Source organism: Malurus melanocephalus, unplaced genomic scaffold (genome assembly GCF_030028575.1).
Source record: "Malurus melanocephalus ecotype Western Australia unplaced genomic scaffold, MMel_1.1 scaffold_126, whole genome shotgun sequence".
Taxonomy (NCBI): Eukaryota; Metazoa; Chordata; class Aves; order Passeriformes; family Maluridae; genus Malurus; species Malurus melanocephalus.
In genome coordinates this window covers 1,209,385-1,233,839 of record NW_026623358.1, presented here as the reverse complement: position 1 = coordinate 1,233,839, position 24,455 = coordinate 1,209,385, and the positions used below count along the sequence as shown (strand labels likewise).

Sequence of the window (24,455 nt, the reverse complement as noted above, 5' to 3'; positions counted from 1 at the left end):
AAAAAAAAAAAAAAATTTGACACAAAGCTCACTATCAAAATCTAAGGCATTTCTGGAAAGGATGAGTCGCAGCAAGTTTTACATTACGAAATATTTTCTGGAATGATGAGTTCTATCTTTTCTAAAAAAAAAAAATACAACAAAAATGTTAAAAAAAWTTGTCCAAAGCTTTCTTTCAAGTTTTTTGTTAATTTAAACTAGAATCCATGCAGACTTTGAAAATTCAAATTCAATACAAAGTCTTTAAAATTTGTAACAATGAAACTGATTTAATGTACATTTAATTTCAGAAAAACTATAGAAATATTACGAGTCTTGAGTTTTCTAACATTTTTGTTGTTTTTTCCCCATTAAATACATACATAGAGGAAAATTAAGTCACACTTCTAAAAATATTGCCAACAATGTTCTATGAATCTAATTTCAATGAGCTTTAATAGTACATGTTTGAGTAAAATAAAAGTCTACTCTGAAGGTCATCTGACATACTTGCAAGGTATGGCTTGGCACACACTTATGAGTGGCTTTAATATCTATTGCTTATTCCAATCCGTGAACAAATTTACTACGTCCAGGGGATTCCTTCTGAAAATAGACCTGTTTTAAGCAATTTCARTGTGGATATGTTTTGCTTTTTGAACTAATAACATTACAGCCATTGTAAAGCTACAATTAAGGGTTTCAAAATGCTGGACTTTTTCTTTTTTATATATCCACCCGTCCCTTACAGYAGTACGCAGGCACATGCAGGTGAATATCTCACAGGGAGTAAATTAGACAAAGCTGAAATGCCTTCCCCAACCTCATGCTCTTATTTCAGGTGAGCATTTGACTCTTCATCAAAATGTAGACAGTGTTCAGGCTGACTATAAAGCTCCCAAGGATTTTAAGAGAACCAGAATTTCATCTTTCAATTTTATTAAGAAACCAAAACTTCCTGGCACAATCCCACAACATCCACCTATCTCTGGGAACTCCCTTGTTATTACTTCCATTGCCCTGTGGCAAAGGGCTCTGCAAACCAGCCAAATCTCACACAAAGGTTCACTTCTCCATCGCACCTATGGAATCCCAGGGCGTGGATGAAAGTGAGGACTTACTGCCTTGGGAAATGTTCAGGCACAGAGCAGTAAAAAAAGCAGGCAGCAAGTCAGCCACCAGAAGCTCAAAATTCCCTCTTTTATTGCAAGTGGGAAAAGGGGATCCTTGTTTTTGACCACATGGCTCAGTAATGGGAAGGCAGAACAGAATGTGTGCAATGATGATGAAGAGGTGAGGGTGAAACAGCACAGGGAATTTCTTACTGAGGGGAAGTTTGGTCTCTGGGTTTAGGAACTGGTCATGGGATATGTGAGTTTGGTACCAACGCCCAACTGTACTTTACAGTTCCAGTCCATAAAACAACATTTCCACGCTCCAAGAATTTATTGGAAAGATAATTATATTCCTAAGGAATGTAGTGGCTACACACACTAAGCCTTACAGAGACTTAGATACTTTATTGCCAAATACTTTCATAGAACATACTCCAGAATTAACCCCTTGCCTGCCCTCCTGAGTGTATCTTCTCATTTACAGGTGCCCTTTCCAATGACACACAAAAATTTAAAGGCAGCTTTTTGTTGCTTTTATAGAATCATGGAATATTTTGGGTTGGAAGGGAAGCCTAAAGATCACCTGGTTCCAAYCCCCTTGCCATGGGCAGAGACACMTTCCACTAGACCAGGTTGCTCAAAGCCTGATTCAATGTGGCCTTGAATACTTCCAAGGATGGGGCATCCACAGCTTCTCAGCCCATGACAGTGTCTCATCATGTATTATCATTGCATCCAAGGGTGGTCACAAACTCTTCCTGCCCTTACATATTCTCACAGGTRATACTAACTAGTGAGACCAGAGACTTCAAAAACGGCTAACGAGTCAAAGTGCCCAGCCACAGTTCTCTCAAAACAGCCTAGTTTTCAGCATGGATTTTTCTGAAAATCAGACCCTATAAGATTGTCTCAGAGTGGGCCCACATGAAGCTACTGCTAAAACCCTTCTGCAAAAACACAGCTTCTGYATGCACCTCCTACATACACTGTAAGCCAGCTATTGTACAATGCAAAATTAGAGTACTTAGAAAGTAGCCTCTTCTTCCAACCTGTAGCAATTCATTCCAAAATCAACAATCTTCATAATATACTTGAGAATTTTCAAAATACTTTAGTGATGGGTTTTAACTAATTCATTTTCCCACAGAAACTGGTAATCTCCTACCAATTAAAACAGCATTTATCTAACTCAACTCTCAGGTGCTCCCAGCGATCACACTCAGAAGTCCCAGGTGAGGTAACAACCCATTGCAATCTTTTAGAAAATGATCTTTAAAGATAAAACTTATTATTAAGTAATAAACCCCTGATATTTATCTTGAAATGATGATATAGACATATAATAAAGCACAGATGTTCAACCAGAATGAAATCTTACTGTGTTCAGTATTAAGTGGTTTATAACCATATAYTTTATAGCATACAAAAACCCAAGCAAGTAAAGACAGTATGGTAAACCCGTACAGCATCTCAAATGACACTTAGATCAGTCCAAAAGAAACCCATGTGGGTCTTTAAAGACACCTCTGCCTACCACCTGACATTTCCCCTCTGGTTGGGCTCAAAAGCCTTATCTATGCGTCTCAATCTCCCTGTACCACCCATTTTCTGGATGAAAGACAACTTACAAACATTTAGGATCATTTTTGGTAAAATACACCACAAAAACATGCACTGCCACATTTAATATCACRAAAAAACTTGCAAATATGGGGAGACTTATGCTTGCTGTTTTTCTGGAATCTCCAGAAATAAATTCCACGGCTGAGCTTTAGGTGCCTCCTAAGTCTCTTAAACCATCTTTTCAACAAGGATTGGATGAAGCAACATTATCAGCTGATCCTCCAGTATGTGCTGTGTGCTGTCATGTATCATCTCCAGGGCCATCAGCACTGCTGGGGTTTCTAATCAAATCATGGTACATAAGAGACAAATGAGCAAAAATTCTTCCTAATTTAAAATGCCATTAATTTCATTAAAATTATATTGACTGTAGTAAGAGTCTGCTGTTTTTAGACAGTGCACAAACATGTAATTCCCTGTGACAAGCATACATRCAACAAAATAAAGACACAGAGATAGACTAGTTCCATGTCAGGGAAGTGAAAATGTCTGAAAGATATATCTACACAACATCAACTAACCCAAGTCATAAATCCAGGGAATTCAGAAAGGCTACAGAAGTGAAACAGATAACATGGCATGTCTCACTTGCTACAAGGAGGAATTGTGTTCTGAAAGCCTACACTGTCAAAGGTAGTGGCGAAAACAGCAGCAATTAATGCTCTTGGCTGCATTTGCCCAGCCTATCCGAAATAATTTCAAGGTCAGGCTTCATCCATCTTAATTTGTTTATAATTTTGCCAATGTAACTGCGATTAACTTACCAAGTTTCAGGCTGAACTACTTTGGGGTCAGGGGAGATGGGAGGAAAAGGAAGGCTAAGTCATGTGCTTCCCCTCAGACATTTAAATAAATAACTGCTGGTGATGCAGAACAATATTGCATTTAAAATAAACAGGAGTCAAATCCTATAGCTTAAACAACTAAAACATAGTTACTTTATTTCTTGGAAAGTAGCTGTCAGTATGAACAGTCCTATGCAAAAAAAAMCAGCTGAATTATGCATAAAACCCCCTGCTGTACTTTTTTACTTCTAGAAATGCAGCAGMAGCAGTATTTCCAGATCCTGAAAAAATGTAACTAGTTTGGGGGCAACCAAGGATGTTTAAATGCAAGCAAAGTTCTCAAACCCAAACACTTCCAGTTCTTTGAGCAAACAACAATTGCTTATGCCCAGAGCGAACAGCACCAATTYTGTAGGCTGCTTCAACAGACATCAGGCCTGCTTTGCTAAATAAACACTCCAAAACCAAAAGTATCTAGCAAATTCCCCATGGGAAGTTTCAAAACCAGAAGACACCAGAAATGGCTGTAGGCATATCTTCCACCCTGCAGGCACCCCTGCTTCCTGGCCAGCKAGCTCAGAAACTGATTCTCAGCTCCTTCCTGCACTGCCTGGAGTGAACTGARTTGCTACCTAACCCTGCTGAAATAAATCCCAGCTTCTGCCTCCCCACGCTGGCCCTGTGCTCCCACAGTTCAGTACAGATCTAAGATTTGGCTTTTTGTGATGCCAGCTCTGACTTCTACTTTTTCACAATATCAGCATGCATGCACACAGGTATCAGGCGSGTTCTGCTAATTAAAGTATGATGTTCTTCTCAAATGTCTTCATATAATAAACATTCAGTCCCTGGAAAACTGGTTTGGTTGAGATTTTGTTGGGTTCCAAGTACAACTGGGATGTGAAGGCCTTGTCAGAGTTGTAAAACCCATTGGTAAAGCCACATTACAGTCTTGCTTATTTATACAGCAGTGTCCTCACTTCAATGCTTTAGAGTTCTTGTAGTCCATTAATGTTTTTTTTCATAGAAATAATATTTGCAAAAGTGAAAAGCCTTTTCTGCCATAATAGCCTTGAAGCTAGTAAGTATTTTAGAGCAATTCCAGTACAATCAGAAGCTGTTATTGGCTGTTTACATAACAGTGAATTAACCCCCACCGATACCTTTCAGGAATTCATAACCATAGCACACAAAATGTACTTTGCAAGAGCTTGTTAATATATGGTAAATGCAAAAGCCGTCTTGATTCAGAAGACTGGCTTTCAAAGCAAACATGCTTAACCTGCAGTTTCAGTCATGGAAGAAATTACTCAATTAATTGCAGGCAACAAAAACAACAGGGTTATAACTAATGTACAGTAAATGCTCTGTGGGTGTAACACAAGCTCATTTCCCAGTAGTGTTCTCTCTTACATTTCTTACTCCACTGCTGTAAAACTGTTCAAGAATGTTAAATTCACTTAAGACAGTTTTCCCCACACACATCTGTTTTCTGGCAATGAATATTATTATTAACACAAGTAGGGTTTGCTCTCTTAAGAAGCATATTTACAAYATAGTAATTTGCAAAACAGTATTTTTTGTACTCTATTCTAAACCAGACATCATCTTTTCCAAAGTTAAAATTGAATATCAGAACTCATAAAGTTTTTGCCTGCACTTACGATGTCCTTGCAGCAACTAAGAAGAGACCACAGTGACTGGGTTCATTAAATTCTCACCTGCWTATAGGAATTCCAGCAGGCAAAGAGTAGCAAGATCAAAAGCACAAGAAGACCCCACCAGAGTTGACTGCTCCCATTCTGACACTGAGGAAGAGCCAGTGTAAAACACTAATAATGATTAAAGATAACGGAAAGGAAACTTACCCAAGCAGACACTGATGCCTTCTCCCGTCATTCCTTCCATTCATGTAAAAGACATCTGTCAATTAWTTGATCTAGGCTTGGTATCAGCATAGGGTTGGTACTTGGACTCACTGCTTAGAGATTCTCAGGGTGTGTTTATGTGCACAGTTTATGATTAAAACGCTGACAACTAAATGTGATAATAAAATATGCAGATGAAGGTTATAAGAATCCCCTTCCAGCACCTGCCATGCAGTTCTCAGCAGGCACTAGGAATGCTCATAAAGAAGGATGCCTCCCGTTTCCATCGAGGCCAATTCCTCAAACCCACCTCCCTCAAGCCTTGCGGTATTTTTCTCATCCTGGCCCCCATGCGAACGCATCTAATCCTCTTATCCCGAGAGCCACCCCCCGCCACCTCCCTCTCAGCTTTATTTTATTTAAAACGATGCCTGCAACAGCCCGGGGCTGCCCGCCGGGTTACCCCCCCGGGACACCTGGCCGACCCTGCCACATCACGTTAGGCGCCGCGATGTGCCGGGTTAAGACGTAATCTCTGCCTCTCCCCCGGCTTACGGATCCCAGGAATCCTCCCCCGCTATCTCGCCATGGCAACGGCACCACCGGGAGGGCGCGGGGCCGCCGCTTACGCAAGAGGCGCGCGCCGGGCCCCGCGGCAAGGCCGGGCCCCCCCCACCCCCCCCCCGCGGCAGCGCCCTCAGGGCGGCCCGGCCCGGGCTGCGGCCTGCGGGGACCTGTGGGTGCGGGGCTCGCTCGGGGACTTCCCACACACCTTTTTTTTCTCTTTCCCTTCCCTCCTTTTTTTCTTCCTTTTTTTCTCCTTTTTCCCCGCTTTTTCCTTTTTCCCCTTCCTTTTTTCCTTCCTTGCCCCTTTTTCTCTTTTCTGTTTTCCATTTTTTGTTTTACTTCCCCCCTTTTTCTTTTTTTTTTTGTTTACCCCTTTTTTATCCCTTTACACCCCTATTTCCTTTTTTCTTGCCTTTTTTTTTTCCTTCCCATTTTCCGCCTTCTTTATTTTGTTTTCCCCTCTTTCTTCTTGTTCCCTCCCCCCTTTTTCTTTTTTCCCCTCCCCCCCCTTTTTTTGTAGGGTTGATTTGTTTTTTTTTCCTGTCCTGTTTTTTCTTTCCGCGCATTTCCGACAGCCAACCAAGAACCAGCTGGTGCAGATTTAACCCGCTCCAATCCCATCTCCCACCATGGAAAACTAACCACAGCCAAGCCATTGGACAACGCGCCAATTCCCATTCCTACTTCCCTGGGAACAGGCGCAGCAGAAAAGGGTTTTCGCCTTTGAGTTCTTCAAATTAATAACCCTGGCAAGGGCAGAGAGCCGGCAGATGAAAGGCAAGGTATGGACTTTGATCGTGCAATCGGAGCCATGCGGGCAGGCTCCCGAACCATGTGGAGCACCCCTGAAGGTCAGCCTGGACTGATCAGATTGCAGCAAGAGAGCCRCAGAAAGCAGGGCAAACCGAGGTGGAAAAATCTATACACCCAGATATCTGCCAAGAGATGAAAGAAAAGTTTGCWTCTGATGCTGGGATTTATGAATAAGGTAAATGAAGCTGTAATCTAACACTTGAGATGCTTAGGTCTTCCTTCAGGAAAACACTTAAGCATGTGCTTAAACTCATTACTATTCAAGGCAGCCCATAAGCGTTTGCTGTAGGTTAAGCACTACCTTCTTACAGGGAGCCCTTAAGTACTATGCTGATTAAGGTGGAGTTTTTTTTTCTTCTAAATCTAAACCACTGTGAACCACAAAATGAATTGCCCTCATTATATTTTAATATTGTCTCTGTCTTCTTTCAAATTAAACCAGAGAATGCAAACAGAAGGTAAGTCTTATTTTACATTAAGAGGATAAAGCCCAGCATTACATTCTCTTGTGTTCCATCTTTTTCCTTTAAGATCAACTGGCTGCACAACACCATGCATCCCTGTGAATGMACACCTTTCATGAGGAAGAGCGAGCACATGGAAAAGTGATTTCTCTGCTACTMCTAAGTTCTGGAATTCCCTTGAGGTACTGTTACAAGCCAGAAAGGATCACACAGAGCACTGCAYACATACATATGCCTTATTCCCGGATCTCTTTTAAAGCAGACCTGAAAAAGGCTGTAGATGGTGTACACATTTCAGCTATTAAAGGTCATGGATAAGACAGCTATTTATCAGTTCAAGTAAGGTCAGTGTTACATRCACAGGCAGGGAACTCTGCCTGTTGCGCAAATGACACTGCCTGCCCTTAATGTCCTGAGAAACTTTTGACAAGCTAAGCATATGTAACAAGCCACAAACCTTACATCCAACTGCTGCGGTTCATTAATGTTCAACAGGAAGGTATCATATCTGAAACAGGTTCCGGGTTCTGTTTCTGTATCACAGCACATTTCCTCTCCTCCAAGCTYTCCATTGGTGATTTCTGACAAAGAAATTGTATCCCCTGATGGAGGAGGAAAGCTCACTAACTAGTAAATTGGTGGTCGTAGCTTTTCCCAAGAACCATTCTCCTTGCTGCCATTTAGGAATATTCTGCTCCACATACTGAACTATTGGTTCATTTACTTTCTTTATACACAAAGAAAAAGAGACCTTGGAAAACAGTTTGTGCCAGTTTTAAGACTTCTGCTGGAGCTAAAATCAGGATCTTGGTTGAATTCTGTAACACACCGTTTTGGAGAAAAACATTGTTACATAACTCTTCTTTTTCCTTTTCTGGGAGAAAACCTTCRTAGGAAAGCTTATGAAAAACAGTAAAATCTTCGATTGCAGGTCTTGAGACAGATGGCAAAGTACGAGGGCAGAAGGTTACAGTAAGGTCAGGGTTTTTCTCATTTTTATTAGGTATATCCAAATGTTACAGGCAAGCAGGAACACTTCTGCTACACTCACCTCCAAGAAACGCCATTTCATTTGCAGTAATTTGTCCKGTTAAATCCTGAGCTAAAGGCAGTATCCTCTTCCTGAAAACCTTATTACTATAAACAAGTAAGGACAAAGTAACAAAGAATAATCTCAAATGTCTGTCCATAAATAACCAATCTACCTTTCAAGAACTAAAGGTCTCACCATGTTCCTATACTTGGCATGGGAACTGGGCAAAAGAGATGAAGTTTGAAACCCAGATACCACAACTATCCTTACTCAGCTCTTCAGCTCTTCAAAGAGGAAAGCAAACTCAAGAAGTAGTAGGTTGGATCTTAGAACCATTTAATCATTCAGGTTAGAAAATACCTCTAAGACCAYSGAGTCCGACCACTAACATGGTGCTGACAAGTCCCCTAWGGAGCTATGTCCCTAGGTACCATGTATACACATCTTTCAAATACCTCCAGGGATGGTGACTCARCCACTTCCTAGGCAGCCTGTTTGAATGCTCAAGAACTCTTTYGTTTTCTCATTATAAACCCAAACCAATAAAAAATTGTCATAGAAACAGTTAAGCAAAGGCCACAATCATGCTTCACAAAAGTGCATTCAGCTGTCCCTGGATAGTGAAATTATCCACGAACTTTACAAAGTGACTCCTTGGGTGAATGTCATAGGATTTCTGTTAATTATAAGAACAAAAAAGGGGAAAAATTAGATGTTCAAAGTCTTTCTCACTGTTCTCACAGTTTAAATACCTGTAGGCATTAAATCAACACAAGTATGATGAAGAAATTAGTAAGTAAACAACCACAACATTCACTGCTGCACAAGGAAGCCTGAAACCAAAGAAAGGTCAATATGAATGATCCCAACCCCAAATYTGCAAACCAAACCTAGAAGAAAATRCCTCCTTAYGTAAGRTCATAGCAGGCTGTCCYGTCCCGCTTGAAAAGAGGGAGTCGGGGAGGATTCTTTTAATAGATTTCTTGGACAAAAAGTAAAGTGCAAACGCTGCAATATTATATCTAAGAACTGTTTATTGATAAAGAAGGGTAAGCGTTCCTACCACTTCCTACCAAGGAGGATAGAAAAGGGAACGAAGAGGGAAAAACAGAAATGGAGAGAGAGAGAATAGCAGACAGATTGTTACCGCTGTACCCCGGGCACCCCGTCAGCTCGGCAGAAGGAGCGTGTGTGCTGCGAACCGCGAGGAACCTGCGCGGCTCCCGAGGCGGGCTGGGCGCGATTTCCAAACAGCAGCGGCTGCGTGTCCCTCCCGTCGGCAGAACTGCGGCGACTGCGGGTGGCGACGGTGAGCAGCCTGGCTCTGCCGTCGGCAAACACCGGCTGCGGGCAGGCTGGGGCTGCGGGCACTGCCGGACACACTGCAGCGACTGTGGGCGGCGGTGGCTCCGGGCGGCGGAGGCAGATCCTTCGGGGAGGTAGCAAACACGAGGTTGTCGCGCTGACGAGCTGCCTCGGGGAAGCGGCAAAACAGGGCACACGGACAGGACAGGTRCGGACAGGACCGCAGGAACGAAAGGAAACAAAAGGAAAAGCGGGAGCGACGAGGACGACGACGACAGCCAAGGTGATCCTCCAGACGGGTCCCTGCTCTCTCCAAGCACCCCAGAGGAAAATGGTCCCAGTTGTGTCGCAGTTAGCTGCTTTTATATGTCTCGCCCTCCTATAGCGTGGTTTCCCGCGCGTTTTTCCGCGCGCTGTTTTCCCGGGTATCCGGGCATCTGGCCCACCAGCAAGGGGGGACAGGGCGCTTGAAGAGCAGTAGGAGAAGCTGTCTGTGCCATGACTGGCTGCCAGGCATGTCATGCCACCCTGACATGAGGGGTCAGGGACGAGCTCCCAGCACATAACACATGTTGAGGCATAAATAAAAATCAGAGTGGTCTCTCTCACAGGCCCCAAATGGCTTCAAGACAAAGCGTACGTGAACCACTCTTCTCTGTGAAGGCTCACAATTAGATCCTCAAGTTACCACCACTGAGTTTTCTCCAGAGAAGCAGGACCTTGAAGAGAGCATTCCTGCTGGCACCACATTCCCTGCAATGACTGGCAGTCTGTGGTAAGCACATGAACTCCTGCCTCCTTCCCCAAAAACAKGCACAAAATGAAGGATGCTAACAGTTTCCAATGTCATTAGGCACTGGAGATCACTGCACCTTGTATCTCCCTACATTTACTTCCTTCTTGGAGGATTATTTTAACAAACTATTAAGAAGTTAAYTAGCAATGAAACACAGATTACAAACTGAGGATCACAATTTTCTAAAGCTGAAATCCCAGTCTCTACCACTGGCGTAAAAGTCCAAGTGACGAAATGAACCTTGAACTTTGTTGCTTTACTCATAATTTTTGGAAACAAAAGAGTATCTYGTCCCAGACACCGCAATTTAGCAACTTCATCTGTATACATGTCAGAAAAAAGGAGCCAAAAGCTTCAGCCAGCCAGTAACCAAACGAGCATTCTCCTGATCAACCTCACTGACTGGAATCGCACTTGGAAGGGACACACACCAGCRCAGTTACTGTCACACCACCCAAGTCAGGCAGAAATTCCAATCCAGTGGTCTCAAAAAGTGGGCCACATGAGCAGCAACCAATCATCTAGATACAAAATGAGTGGGAGAATAAAAAGGAGAAACTATTTACCACCAACAAGTTCAGCAGAACTCAGCCTGCATCATCCTGTTAGCTCTCCCAGTGACATCCAGAAGCGAGTGAGCAGGAGAGATGACACAGAGCTTTGAACTGGAACTCACTGGCAGAGGAAAGGGAGGGTTCACAAGCCCTTCACAAGGGCTGTAAAGACTTCCAAAAYCCCCAAAGGAATAATGGATACCTTGTACATGAGTACTGGTTCTCTCTCTAACTTCAGCCATATCAACTCCTCCTGAAACACTAAACTCCATTTTATTGAAATAAAAAGGGTAACAAAATCTGTGTATTCCTGATGTAGAACATTCAGTTGCCACAAAAGACAACATTGCAGGAAAAGAGAACTATTTAACTAAGTGYTTTTCTAATTTTTTTATTCAAGGTAATTCCAAATAATAAGCAGGGAAAGGGAAGTTCACTAKGTTATCCAGGTTCATCCTAAATTGAATTGCAAGATATATTAGAAACAAATAGCACTTCACTTTTAATGTGATTAAATAAAAATTCCTACATGGGTTTGAAATAATCCTAACTAGACTTTACAATGGTATTGTCCTGTTACATTGTGATTTAAACCAGGTATAATGCAATATTGAATCATATTCAAACAAGGTACCTAAACCAATTTAAACTATATTTAAAATGCAGTATTTTTACTACTAAAGAAACCTACCAGAGGAACAACATGCTTGGAACATCTGTCACAGTGATTGAAAGAAGCCTATAACAGGAAAAGCAAACAGTTATTTTCTTTCCTGAGTTGATGTCAATCTGTTGAAGCAAAGCACCAGTGAAGTAGATTGTTTCTAAGAGGTACCTCACTTTGGCCTGTCTTCTCCAAAACAAAGATGATTAAAATACCCCCCTGCTGCATAACCTTGTCTGCTTGCTTGTTATTATCTGTTGTCTCTGTATCAGGGGAAAAACTCTTTGTCAAAGCTAGTAAGCATGCTACAGCATTATATGAAAAAAATAATTCATTTGTTCAAGTCTAAAAACCTCCACCTAATGAAATACAAATTTTAACATGCATCAACTATTATTTACATTTAGACTATCAACTGTATGACTCAACACAATCCCTAAGATTCAAACTTCTGAGCAAGACTGTCTGTCACACAGCATGTTCTGCAGTGACAATCAGAACTGCATGTATTAATGACACAACTTTGCAGTTACTTCATGGAAGATAACGCCAGAATGGCTCTCACTCTGTGCTAATCCTGGTTCTCCAGGATGGATTTCTAGGTGGTGCTCCAAAGCAAGGTTCTTTCCTACAGTAAGTGTCTTGCCAGCCCTGACCACACAGAGGTGGAGAATGAAGGTGAAGAAGGAAGGAGTCACTGGGGGTAGTGATTGGGCTCCCACTGGGAACCAAGTTACAGGAAATGGAGATGTCAAGCAGCAATGAAATGACTCATAGGATTCATTACAAGTTCTTGGTTTATCACTGTCATGGCTCCAACTGTGGGCAACCAGCAAACAGTACAACTTCTCATTGTCATCAGGGTAAGGTTTCAACCCCATTGCCCAGTGGAAGCCACGCGCATTGCTCTCCTTAACTAGGATCTACTGGGACCCTTAAATCAGGCACAAAATACACGATTAAGAGTGGTCTGTTACTCCACATCACCYGTCTGACTGACACCATCAGCACACAGCTGAGGCAGGCACGTCTCTCCTGAGCTCTGATACAATAAGCCTTGAGGCTCAGCTGGAAGAAGATAGGTCTGGTAGGCTGCCAGCATGAGAGCATGGATGCCTTTAATAACCAACAATAGCACTGCATGACATGAGGCAACACAGCCTGCAACAGGCCCGAGGCGGCWGCGCTCACATGGCCTGGGTTTCCCTTAGCTTGGTGCTAAACTTGGTTCAGGAGAGGCAACCAGCACCATTCCTGGTGCTCTCAGACCAGCCCGGGAAAGAGCTTCTCATCAGGTCACAGCCCTGCCATGAGGCTGCCGAATACGGAGCACAGCCACAGCTGAGAACTCCAGTGGTTTTCTATTCAAACAAACAAAAAAAAAAAACAAAAACAACAAACCAAAACAAACTGTGACATAGTTTAGAAATGTTGTGATAGGAATTACGATGGGGACTTCAAAAAAAGCAGCCGAGCAGTTTGTGACCAGTGAATATGGATGTAAAAGCTTTCTGAGAAACTTCAGTATCAAATAGCTAAAACAGAACCAAGTATCAGCACTCAAGAAGAAATTACTGAAAATTGCTGTAAGAAGGGTGTGAAATGCCAAAGGCTGTTGATTATTTGAAGGAAAAAATAACAAGCAAGGACAGGGATTCTTACATAATCAATGGAATAGTTTGAAATCCTATTTCTTTTTTATATGTAAATATTCCTGTTAACATGTATTGTTTTTAAAAAGCATTCAYAAGACATTTATACATAAAATACAAACTTGAAAGCAGAATTTATCCCTCTGCATAGTGTTTTCTTGTAGATACAGGACTGTCTACTTCAAAAGGGACTGCTACAAAGGAATCATTATTAACTTAACTTCTAACTTAACTTCCAGCATCAAAAGTATTTCATGTACCAATAAAAAAAAAAAAATCAAAATTCAGCCACAATTGGGAATTTGCGTTGAGTTCTTTTGCAAAAAGTTCAGGAAAAGCTGGTGGCTAACTTGATGGGGTGAGACTTGCCTTATTGCACCCAGCTCTACCCATGGCTCAAACCCTCCTGTACCTTTATGAAAAACTGATGGATACAGATCCCACCTTCCTGAGAACAGAGATCTGATTTGACTTTGCAAGCACTGCTCCTTCCTTTGAGCTCCCCAGGGGCATGCCAGCTCCCCACCTTCCTGAGAACAGAGATTTTATTTCACTTTGCATCCACTGCTCCTTCCTCTGAGCTCCCCAGGGGCAACCAACCGACCTTGCTCCTGCTCTTTTTACCCTTCCCTAAATTTCAACTGAGGGACTTCAGCAAAAGCTATGCATTTTAAACTGGTGGTGTAGAGACCTTTGCAGAGCAATAAAAAGGTAGGACAGGACTTTCTAAGTAGGTAGCACAGGCAGGGCTTCTTTTTGACTATTCATTTTAATGCTGCAACATGGTTTTRTTGTAGTATTAATAATGCAGGAGAGCACCCACAGTTTTGTATAAGCATCTTTTTGAATTATTTAGGACAAAATAACATGCAAACAGTAGTTACTCAGCATTTCTGCAAACTGTGCAACTCAAGATTTTAGCAGTGATCACAGAACATGCTACACAACAAATAATGTGGTCACCAACATGCAGTCCTTGAAAGATGAAGCACGGGTGAATTGTACAGGTGATTGTCCCTTGGTAGCAGTGCACATGCTCAAGAACAGAAGCAAAGTAGGATTATTAACTGCACTACTTTGTGGATTGAGCTGGTTAGCTACTTAAAAACACAAAACAAAAAAGCAACCTCAACCCCCTAACCYAGACCACAGCATAGCTGGAAAAGATACACTAAATTGAACAATATATTTAAATTCCATTTTTGCCATTCTGGTTCAAAATAGCCAAAGGTGAAAAACCTAAAGGGATATAAGTTCCARCATTGTCCTATATTTATTATTTCAACCCAGTCCTTGACCAAGTCAGTAATAGCTGGATCAGACATTATAAAGGAATATAGCTGATATTTAACAATATGGTTTGGCACCCACCATGGAGCGCCCTTCCCTCCTGCATCCCAAATCCACCCCAGCCTCTGGTCCTTGCACAGGTCTGTGAAACCACACCCTGTCATGCTGAAGATGGAAGCAGCGTGGGGTAGCAGGTTTGAGAGAGTTCTCTYCAGGCTAATGAGGAAATGTTGAAACAAACCAGGGTGCAGTCATGGCTGTGTGACTCTCCGAAAGAAAGCATTTAGAAACAGATTCATAAACAAGGGGATTGTGGCTGTCAGTAGGGGCTTAAGACCCATAATCGGGATCAGACAACACAATGCGAAGCAGGGCATTCACCACAGCACTTACTACACTTCTGTCCTTTTACCAGCAACTTCTGCTGACTCAGGAGCACAAATCACTGACATCCCTCCCAGGAGTGCCTCACACACACTCCTTTACACACACACATACATAATATGAATGTGGAAAGGAGTTTGACAGAACAAGTAAATGTCAAAGAACTTGAAAAAAAAAGTAAGTTCCATGCTTTAACCACCTCTCTTTTTTATAAATACTCTCATTAAGTGCTACACTGAACGAAAGCAGCTGAACAAACAATCTTGGGATTACTRGAAAAATACTGTGCTGAAATTTTGCAGGATTTTAGCCCACTACAAAAACCCATGTTTTTTTTGTCCAATCTGGAAGACAAGTTGTTTCAATGAGTGAGGATTTCCCCTCTTTTCAGGAAGAAAAAATTCATTGTGCGTGTTTAGAACATAACCAATAACAATAACCAAAAGCATCATGGGACTTGCTCTGCATAGGTCCCCACTCCGGATACTCCAAGGCAACACTGCTATTCCATATTCCACGTGGGATAAAAAGACCACAAAAAAAAGTCTAAAGTAACACTTCTGGAAATGTACAACATTATTATTGCTATAAGAAAATTCATACACACAAAGACAACTGAATTTAACTAAAGCTTTATACAAAAATCACTTTAACTGAAATATTTTCCATAAGGAAGATGAAAAGGTAACACAGAAAAAGCAGCTTGGCCTGCAAAGTGACAGACTTCAGCAGGCACCAGAGCAAGCAGGCAAATGTTAATGTTAATACTATTAAGAACACTGTCTTGCATATACAAGCAAAACATTTCTTTGGCAATCTCCTAGCCTCAAACACTTTATAACCTTGATACCCAAACTGAACTTCAGCACATTTTATGCCAAAATCCCTTTGGCATCTGCTTTAGTAACTGTCAAAAAAATATTCCACTGTTCCAATGTTCTGTCCTTTTTTCTTAGTGAACTATCTACTCAGGTATTTAATCAGGTAGTTTTCCTCTAAAACATTATTAACCCTTTTTCTATTTCACTATCCCAGGCCAGCCTCACAACCAGGTTTCTGTCTTTCATCGACTGCCCAACTTGCACTTTCCCAGTTAGGCAGGAGTTCTGTGGAAGAGAGCTAGAGGTTACAGTACACAATACGCTAGATAAGCACAGACAGTATTGCATTCTTGCAAAAAAAGCAAATGTGCTGGAACAGACAGCAAGAGAGGTCTGTGAGGAAAGCCTTCTACTATACTCACCATTACTGGTTGTCAACAGGAACATTTTGGTCAAGTTTCACTGCTGCTCTCCATGACATATGTGGACAAGTCAGAAGATATTCAGAGAAGAGTAGAAAGAGGATAAATTAAGTATCTAATCTAAACAAAAGGAAATTGAAGGCAGAGAAGGTAAGTCTTCAATTGTTCAGAAGGAAGATGCAAAGAGGAAATGAATGCATTTTCAAATTTAAAGAGGAAAGACTTTACCAAGACAGTGAGAAAAGCTTTCTGACAGAAAGAAAAGCACATGAATAGACTTTATATATATGTGTGTGTGTACATATATATATATATATATAAACACACATATACATCATATGTGATATATATTGTATCTTCTTATTAGGATAAGAACATATTTCTATATGTTCTGTAAAGAGATGCTAATTGCTGTCAGAAATTACTTTACCAACCCTGTCTTAGGGTAAGCAGGTTAGATCATTCCTTGGGGACACAGTTCAGCCCTGTGGTTCTGCTTGCAGGTGAACCACCTTGCCTTCTTCCCAGCACCAAGTGCTCACTGAAACCTATGAGAGGAGCAGTCCCTTTATTTTGAAACACAGAAAGAGAGACTTCAGTCTTGCTGTCCCTGGTAATCCTGGGTGAAGGTCAAGTACAGCAAGTACTACTGCCCATCAACAGCAAGTCTAAGGCAGAATGATGAAAGATGATGTAGCCATGTGGAGTACTGCAGGTCACCTGAACTACACAAAACTCCCAGTATCCTTCCAATCAGCTACAGACAAAACAAACAGGGGGCTGCAGTTAGCTGCTAAGAAGCCTAGAAACAAGAAAGGGGAAAAGTCTACTGCAAAACTACCTTTCMCTTCTTTATACTTTACCAGCACATGATGCACAACTATTTGAGAACATCAGCCTTTCCTTCACCCTGCCTCTATATGAAGTACATATATTTTTCCTTTCTTAATGTGTATTTTGTCTGCACAGATTACTAGTAGTTTGGAGTAAAAACTATTTTACTTATTTACRCCATCCCTCAAAAAAGCAGGGTTCTCGCTCATTTGATTACAAGTACTGTACAGCTATTAGCTGTCCCAACAAGTTGCATTTCCCACCTCACTGTGATTTACCTACAGCTACAAGTTTGGATTCGGTCAAAGAACTTATTTTTCCCTGCTAACATGTAATCTAAACCCACCCTCTGTCAGTTTAAAGTATTCTCCTTTTGTCAAAGATCCCATTAAAATTATTCTAGATTGGGTTTTTTGGTGCAAACTGACAGGACTGCAGTCTTGGTACAGACTCAGCCACCACACCTACATGCTCCTTTGGCTTTTCCTTTTACCAGCCACATGGAAATTGGGAGTGTATTAAGAACTGCAGCTCTCTGAGAAAACAATCCAGGCAGAACAGAACACCTTAGTAACATTAACGTTACTAACACACACTTGCCTTGGCACAGCCTTGTCCATAGCACATGCATAACTAAGGTTCAGCAACTTGGAGTTGCAAAGCAATTGTTGAGCTTAACTACAGCAGCTTTTAAGAAACAATTTATCAGAACCATCACTGCACAGACACTTATATTGTATAGCTAGGGCCAAGGGTGCTTAWCAGAAAAGGGTATTTTTGTTTCATGCAGATATATTAGGATTGTGGGGATACTGGGCTTTGTTTCTCATGTGTAGATGTATCAAACACACAAACACATCTCTGAATTTCAAGGAAAATAAACAGTTTATTTTATACTTCTATTCATGCTCCTTTTTTCCTGAAGAAGTCAAAACGTCATGTATGGGCATGGCTGATCTGGCTTCACTAATAGAGTTCCAACAGCTGGCCTGAGTGAGGTTCATGTGGGCCACAGGAGATGTCATGGTGCACTCATTTGGAAAGTACCCAGCAGTCACCCCTCAACTCATTCTGAAATCACAGAATGGATGGGGTTGGAAGGGACTAGTTCAACCACCCCTCCTACAGCAGGTCCACCTACAGTAAATGAGAGAGGCCACTTCTATCTGGTTTGTATGAAGTTCATCAGAAAACCACTGTTTCCCACAGCAGCTAGCTAAAAAAGAAATAAAACATTAGATAGGCATGCCTGTGCAAAGCTGTTTTCTTAAACACAAAATACAGAACTCCATAGGCTAAACCCTGGCAGAAGGGTAGACATTCTGCAACAGGTGCTTTGCCAAAACCAAGTAACTAATCTAGAAGTTACTTCTTTTTCCTAAATACCAAGTGCAGTAGTATYCGCATTAGCATCAGTATCACTATTTAGAAACCAATGACCAAAATTAAGGAAAAAGAAAAGCAAAACCAAGTTGTGGTTCAGATAAGAAAAAGTGCTGACCATCTAAGAAYTTTTGCTGATCTCACCAGAACTAACTGTATTTATATAGGCATCTGAAAGGTAATTTGAAATGGCCTTTAAATTCTGTTTTTGAAGACCAGTGGGCTTGGTTACACAACGTTATAACGTTTTAAGTTTCTTCTACTTCGAGCATTAGGCAGTTATCAAAGGCTCTAATTACATCATAAACCTTGTTAGTGTTTGAAAATTTCTTAAGGGATTTGATGAAGCAAGCAGAAAGTTACAGAAATCTCAGTTTTACTTGTTAGGTTCCTAACCATCTCAGCAGTGCAGTCATGTGGAAGAAGCCAGTGTCAGTCACCAGATGAAAGAAGGCAAGTAAATATATTATAAGTTCCTTTCAAATGAAAAAAAAAAAAATCTAATCGTATAAGCAAGTTTCAAGAGCTCTGGCTAAAGTCTGAGCACCTAATGTTAAAAGCACTACTAAGCTTTAGTGTTTTGTAATAAAACCTCTAATTTCATGCTGTGTTTAAGCCAGCAGGTACTACCAGAATGAGCTCCCAAATTCAGCGCTACCTGGGTTGGGCAGCAAGGGCTACATGCACCTGTGGCAATCTGCCATTGAAAAATGTGGAAAAAATCTGCTCTATCCTAGCCATGGTCCATTCCCCACCTGATCCCAAGGTCATCCCTCAGCTGGAGGTGATGCACTACCTGCAAAGAGGGGTTTTCCCCACACACTGCAGCCCTTCACCGAGCTTCTCCCAGCATCACACACTTCCTGCTGCTTGCACACAAGAGACATCATAGCAGGCTTGAAAATTCTGCATGGCCTCTTTCCTTTTAGGAACAACAGAGACATTGTTTACTACAGAATGACTTAACAGTGCTGCTTTAGGGGGACGCCTCTCTCTTTACTTCCTTAGGATATAAAGCATGATTCCTTCCTTAGGAACTAAGAAGGATGAAACTATTACTCATGTAACAACAGTAACTAGTTTTTTCTGCCATATAGAATGTCCTGCCCTACCRGGGAAAACATTAATGTGTACCAAAGGACCCAGTTCTGCCCCCAGAGTCACAGTAACTTAACTCCAGTGAGAAGAAGCATGCCCGAGAAAAGCTCAGAAAGTGATTTGTTACTTCAACTTTTCTCATACATGAAATATATGTATGTACAGCAATATCCCTGGTTTAGTMATTCTGGTATTTGTTTTCCATTAAGCAGTATGAAACTTGCTTAGCAAATATGTTTTGTGGGTTGTCATCCATAGCTTGTTAACCACTATATTCATTTGGGGACTACACATATGTTTTTTCAAATATAGACATAAGGGGAAGTGAAAATCATGCCAGAGAGCATTGGTTAGTTCCCAGGAAAGACAGCATCTAGAATTTGGCAGATTTTATATGTGAGAAAAGTACAAACACAGTCAGACTCAAAATTTTAAGTGATTTCTGTGGGCCATTCTTTTTAACTTGGTGATCCCAACTTCTACAATTATTTATAGTTTAAATTTGTCTTATTTTTTCATCCTGTTTTATTATACTAGAAAAAGATRTTTGCAAAACACCTTCCCACAACACCGAGTCCTTCCAGAAACTTATTTTTGCTAGACATTTGATGAAAATACTGCTGTAATTCACTATATTGCTACCAAACCTCTTACAGGACAGTAGTGTTGTTAAACCGAWAATAATGAGTTTTCACTGGCTCACCAATACAGAAGGAAAGTGGTCACACCAAATGACCAGAACACACTGAGATCTGGTCACCACCACCCAGCAGAAAGTGGCACAGTAACCCCCAAGGTCAGGCTGAAATGATTCAAATTACCTTCACACATTAAAGCAACAGTGTCTTGGATTCTCCCAAGAGCCAGAGTCAGCAAAGCCTTCTGTGCTTCATGAAGCCTGGCTCCCTGCTTGGACAGGGATCTGCCTCCCAGCATGGCACCTGGCTTGGGTGCAAGCCCAGGGAAAGCCCCTGCTCCCAGTAGTGGTGTCCTTGGGTGGCAGCTGCCACCACTGAGTGAGGAATCTGTACCTCACATTCACGKACAGCAAATAACAAGCTCTAAAAAACTACTGTGCTAGCAACGAGGCTTTGAAAAACACACCAATTCCAAGCCGTCTGTTTGGCTTACTGTTTTGTTATAGTCAAGATGAAAGAATCTTACCTTAAGCTTACAGCACTTTTCTTTTAAACAAAAAGATACTGTTGGTTCTGTTAAAAAACCAAAACAAAAGAAACAAAACAAAACAAAAAACCTAACAACCAAAGAACACCCTCAAAAAAGCCCCCAGATCCCCACCATAAGCAGAAGTATCTATTTAAATGAGGACAACAGGAGAAGCTGATGTCAAACGACATCCCCTGCAACACACTCCCTCCAGAGAACTGTTCCCCCTGCAGTACTCAATTCCGGCCTCTCCTAGGAGCTGCCTGGCTCCCTTCCTCAGGTGCTCCACTCCCAAAGTGTGGAGTTAGTCTCACGCAGACTTGTGTTGAAGAGCATCACAGGGTTGGGGAGACGGGCACTGGAGCAAGGCCAAAAGCAGTCTCCCCTCAACCACAACTGTTCCTGTGCTGCTGCAGGAAGGGATGGCCATCTCTTAGTGGTCATCATGCACTGCCCTCTCTGTTTCTCAGRGAATGGCCCTGTGCCCACTTTGGCTTGTTTGTCCATCCAGTTGGTAAGAGATGATGTTTAAAGACAAGTCTGGGTGCTGGAAYGTAACACTGTTGAGGGCACAGGTTTAGTAGCCATCTCCAAAGGTAAATGTGTACTCTGCTGATGCATCTACTTCTTAACACCCAAATTCTGGGATGGCTCTAAGCAGTGAACTATAAATTGTAACAGGGCTTCTATATGCATGGTTGAGCCTGAAATATTTAATACATTGCAATCACAAGATATATCTGCAGAAAGAACACATTTTTATCACCATTTAAAAAGAAAAAGCTGTTTATATTGACATTAAGAGGAGGTCTTTTGGGGTTAAAAAAAAAAAAAAACCAAACCCAAACAAAGCCTTCAATTATGTTCAATGTTTTAAACTCAAAATTAGGAGTTTATTCTACAAAATATGACTGCACTGTGAAAGGGGAATAAAACCATTCTGTGTGTTTCCTTGAGGTTTAAAGAAAGCAATTAAATACTGCACTTTTATARTATTTTATTTGCCTCAGCTCCTGAAATATAATTAGACACATAGGGGGACGCATTCAAAATTTTGATCTAGTTTAGTCGAAAACTATTTGAAGGAAATATTAACCGATATATACATTGCTGAATCCCTCTGCCAATACTTGCTGATTATCCCAGCAGTTTTCCCTGCTACTGCTGTATGAAAGAAACAGCCAACTAATTCATTAACCAGGAGGTGCTGATTATATACATATTGTTATCAAAAGCACAAACTACACGTTTTCCCCTTTTCTCAGTTACAGTAATTTTAGGTGCTTGCAAAACAAGCAGACAGAAAACATTCAGCTTGAAACCCAGTACTTAAATAATACTTGGGCATTGCCTCCTTAAGAACCCAAATAAGACACAGAGAGCATTTGTACATTCAAAGCCTAGCTAAGCAAAGCCAGTAGCTACTCTCAACTGAGTATTTTATTTTAAAAACGGGTAAATTTGAACAGACACAGAGCACTTGGTTTTGTTCCAGAACTGAAACATTCCCTAATTTTATATTTATACCTCATTTAAATTCAATTAAACATCAAATTTAAAAAATAAAAATAAAAAAAAAAAAMAACAATTTTTTTTAGCATGGCCTAGCTGCAGAAGATGTGGTTATACATGTAAGGAATGGATGCTGCCTCCTAATAAAATAATTCAACTGGGTATTTTCAATTCTACAGTCAAGTGAAAGAAGGCCCCAAAACCATGAAAAATCACTCAGAGTTTTTATYAGCACATCCTACCCATTTATATTTATGAACACTAAAATTTGTACTTACAATAGACTCTCCAATTATTTTCAGTCATTCACCACTGTGACTGCCAGAACCCCCCAAAATGACTACCTGTAGAGCAGGCTAGTAGCTAAAGACAATTTAGAAGCAACACTCCCCAAGCCCAAGTATGTCATTGATTTAATACATCAGGTTTGGTCATCGAGTAAAACTAACAGTACATGTTAATGTCATACATAATCACAATAAAATGTTATTGCTCTAGAAGACAAAGTGCTACATGATTAAATAAAATGCATCTAGTGCATGATGTTAGTGAACTATTACAAGGTAAAACACAGGAATTATAAGGATGCTTCTCAGCATAAAGACCTGCTCCCAAATAATTGTAAGTATATGATATAGTCAGCATCCTGGTTGACACATAACAAAGACCAGAAAACAGTAAAAAAGGAGCTTAAAAAAATCAACAGAAACATGATCTGAAATTTTCTTTCCTTAATTCTAGGAAAGATTTGGAAAGSGACCATTAGAAGCCAAAAGACACCTATGCAGAACTGGATCCTCAGATTTTTGTAGCTACAAAACACCTTGGCCAAAATTGTAGAGAAACAGCTTGAACCGAATAGCAACAGTCTCTGTATCTGTAATTTGTTTTATGATTTACATTTTTCGTTTGTACTAACTTGGTAATCAAGGACTTAAACCACCACCTGGCTAAAACAAAACTAGTTTTTGCTTGAAGTTTCTCCACAATCTCCAGTCACTTTGCAAGGTCACACTGAGTAGCAGTGATATCAATGACCAGGAAAAGCAAGACGTTTTGTCAAGCAGGCAATGTCCASTGCTCCCTGGCACAGGACTGACAAAGCAAAGGAAAAGACAATGCATGCCTCTGGGAAATGCCTGCCTTCACTCATGCAGCCCTCCAAAAGAGAACACTGAGACCCATCACTTTAACTGAAGAGAGCTTTATACAGCATTTTATTTCATCAGATAATATTCGGGATAGCAAAGCAGTACTTTCACTATCGCCAACTTCTGATGTATTTCAGCAGCTCTTTTACCTTCTTTCCATGATAAACGAAAACACTCTACTTAATAACATTATTTTGCAAAYTCTTGGGCAGAATGTTAACTACAAAAGGCAGGTGGATTTATCTTCAGAAGTCTAATAGCTAATGACAGTGACTTTTCAATGACAAAAATATTACATTTTCTTACACGTAATTATTATTATAGTTCTTACAGCCCTGCATCACCCTTACACCACGAGGTTGGTAACTCATGCAGTATTTTCAGAAAAAGCTTTCCCTTACCAGTTTGGTAACAAAATTCACATGAAATGGCATTAGGTTCATTAAGGGTAAAACTGAGTATTTTTGTGCAAGAAGGATGTCTAGTGCAGTGGCTCAATACTGCTTCCAGCACTTGTCATGTGATGGCTGCTGAGGGAATGGGTTGCTTTAATACTCTAATTCAATGAGCTTCTGAAGGTGTGCCCCAGCCACTGACTGCAATAAGGTACCTTTTATTCCCTTCTCAACATTTCGCACAACAGCTGGATATCCATGCCCAATATTATTCTGTGCAATGTCCTGAGTTATACCACAAAAGGCTTACGTAACACAGCTAAAGCAAACTGCTCTGATGGCAGCGATGAATGGGGACTCTGTTGTTGCAGCCCTTGCCAACTGCGTCCATCACTCTCGGTTCCGCTAATGCCGAGCRGGGACAAAGGCTATATTCTCTCCTTTATGGCAGCACAGCACAGTGATGATGCTGTAAATTAAAGAAAGCACAACATGCTGACAACAGACTCATTACTACCTTCTTACTCTCAGTTCCAATACATAAATATAGCACAGAGCTCCTCACATTGTGCTGAAAATAATGGGAAAGGGGAAYAGATATGGGACAGCCTTTGCATAGCTCAAGAACATAAATCCCATTTCCTCCATCTGGATCTAATTTTGTTGGGTGTTTTTTGCACCAGCCATCTATCCTCATTCTTACCTTTTCTTCTACATATCTTCAGAGCATATCAGTAATTTAAAAAACAATCTTCTCTTGGACATGAAAATCTATACTCC

The 24,455-nt window shown here is 41.0% G+C and overlaps 1 protein-coding gene and 1 long non-coding RNA gene across 5 annotated transcripts in view; one reads left to right on the top strand and one right to left on the bottom strand.

Moving 5' to 3' along the window:
• The window catches only part of HIVEP1 (HIVEP zinc finger 1), a 121,973-nt gene that overhangs the window by 74,149 nt on the left and 23,369 nt on the right, over nucleotides 1-24,455 (bottom strand). The window contains exon 1 of one of the 4 annotated variants that reach the window (XM_057370445.1): nucleotides 5,371-6,000. The exons of the other annotated variants lie outside the window; for them this stretch is intronic. Within the exon in view, the coding sequence (XP_057226428.1) occupies nucleotides 5,371-5,410 (40 nt within the window). The 5' untranslated portion in view covers nucleotides 5,411-6,000. Of the gene's footprint in view, nucleotides 1-5,370; nucleotides 6,001-24,455 lie in introns of those variants that run through there. 4 annotated transcript variants of the gene reach the window in all.
• LOC130576074 (uncharacterized) lies at nucleotides 6,059-11,045 on the top strand. The gene is made up of 3 exons (XR_008965634.1): nucleotides 6,059-6,925; nucleotides 7,282-7,396; nucleotides 10,164-11,045. It is a non-coding gene; the product is annotated as an uncharacterized LOC130576074 (long non-coding RNA).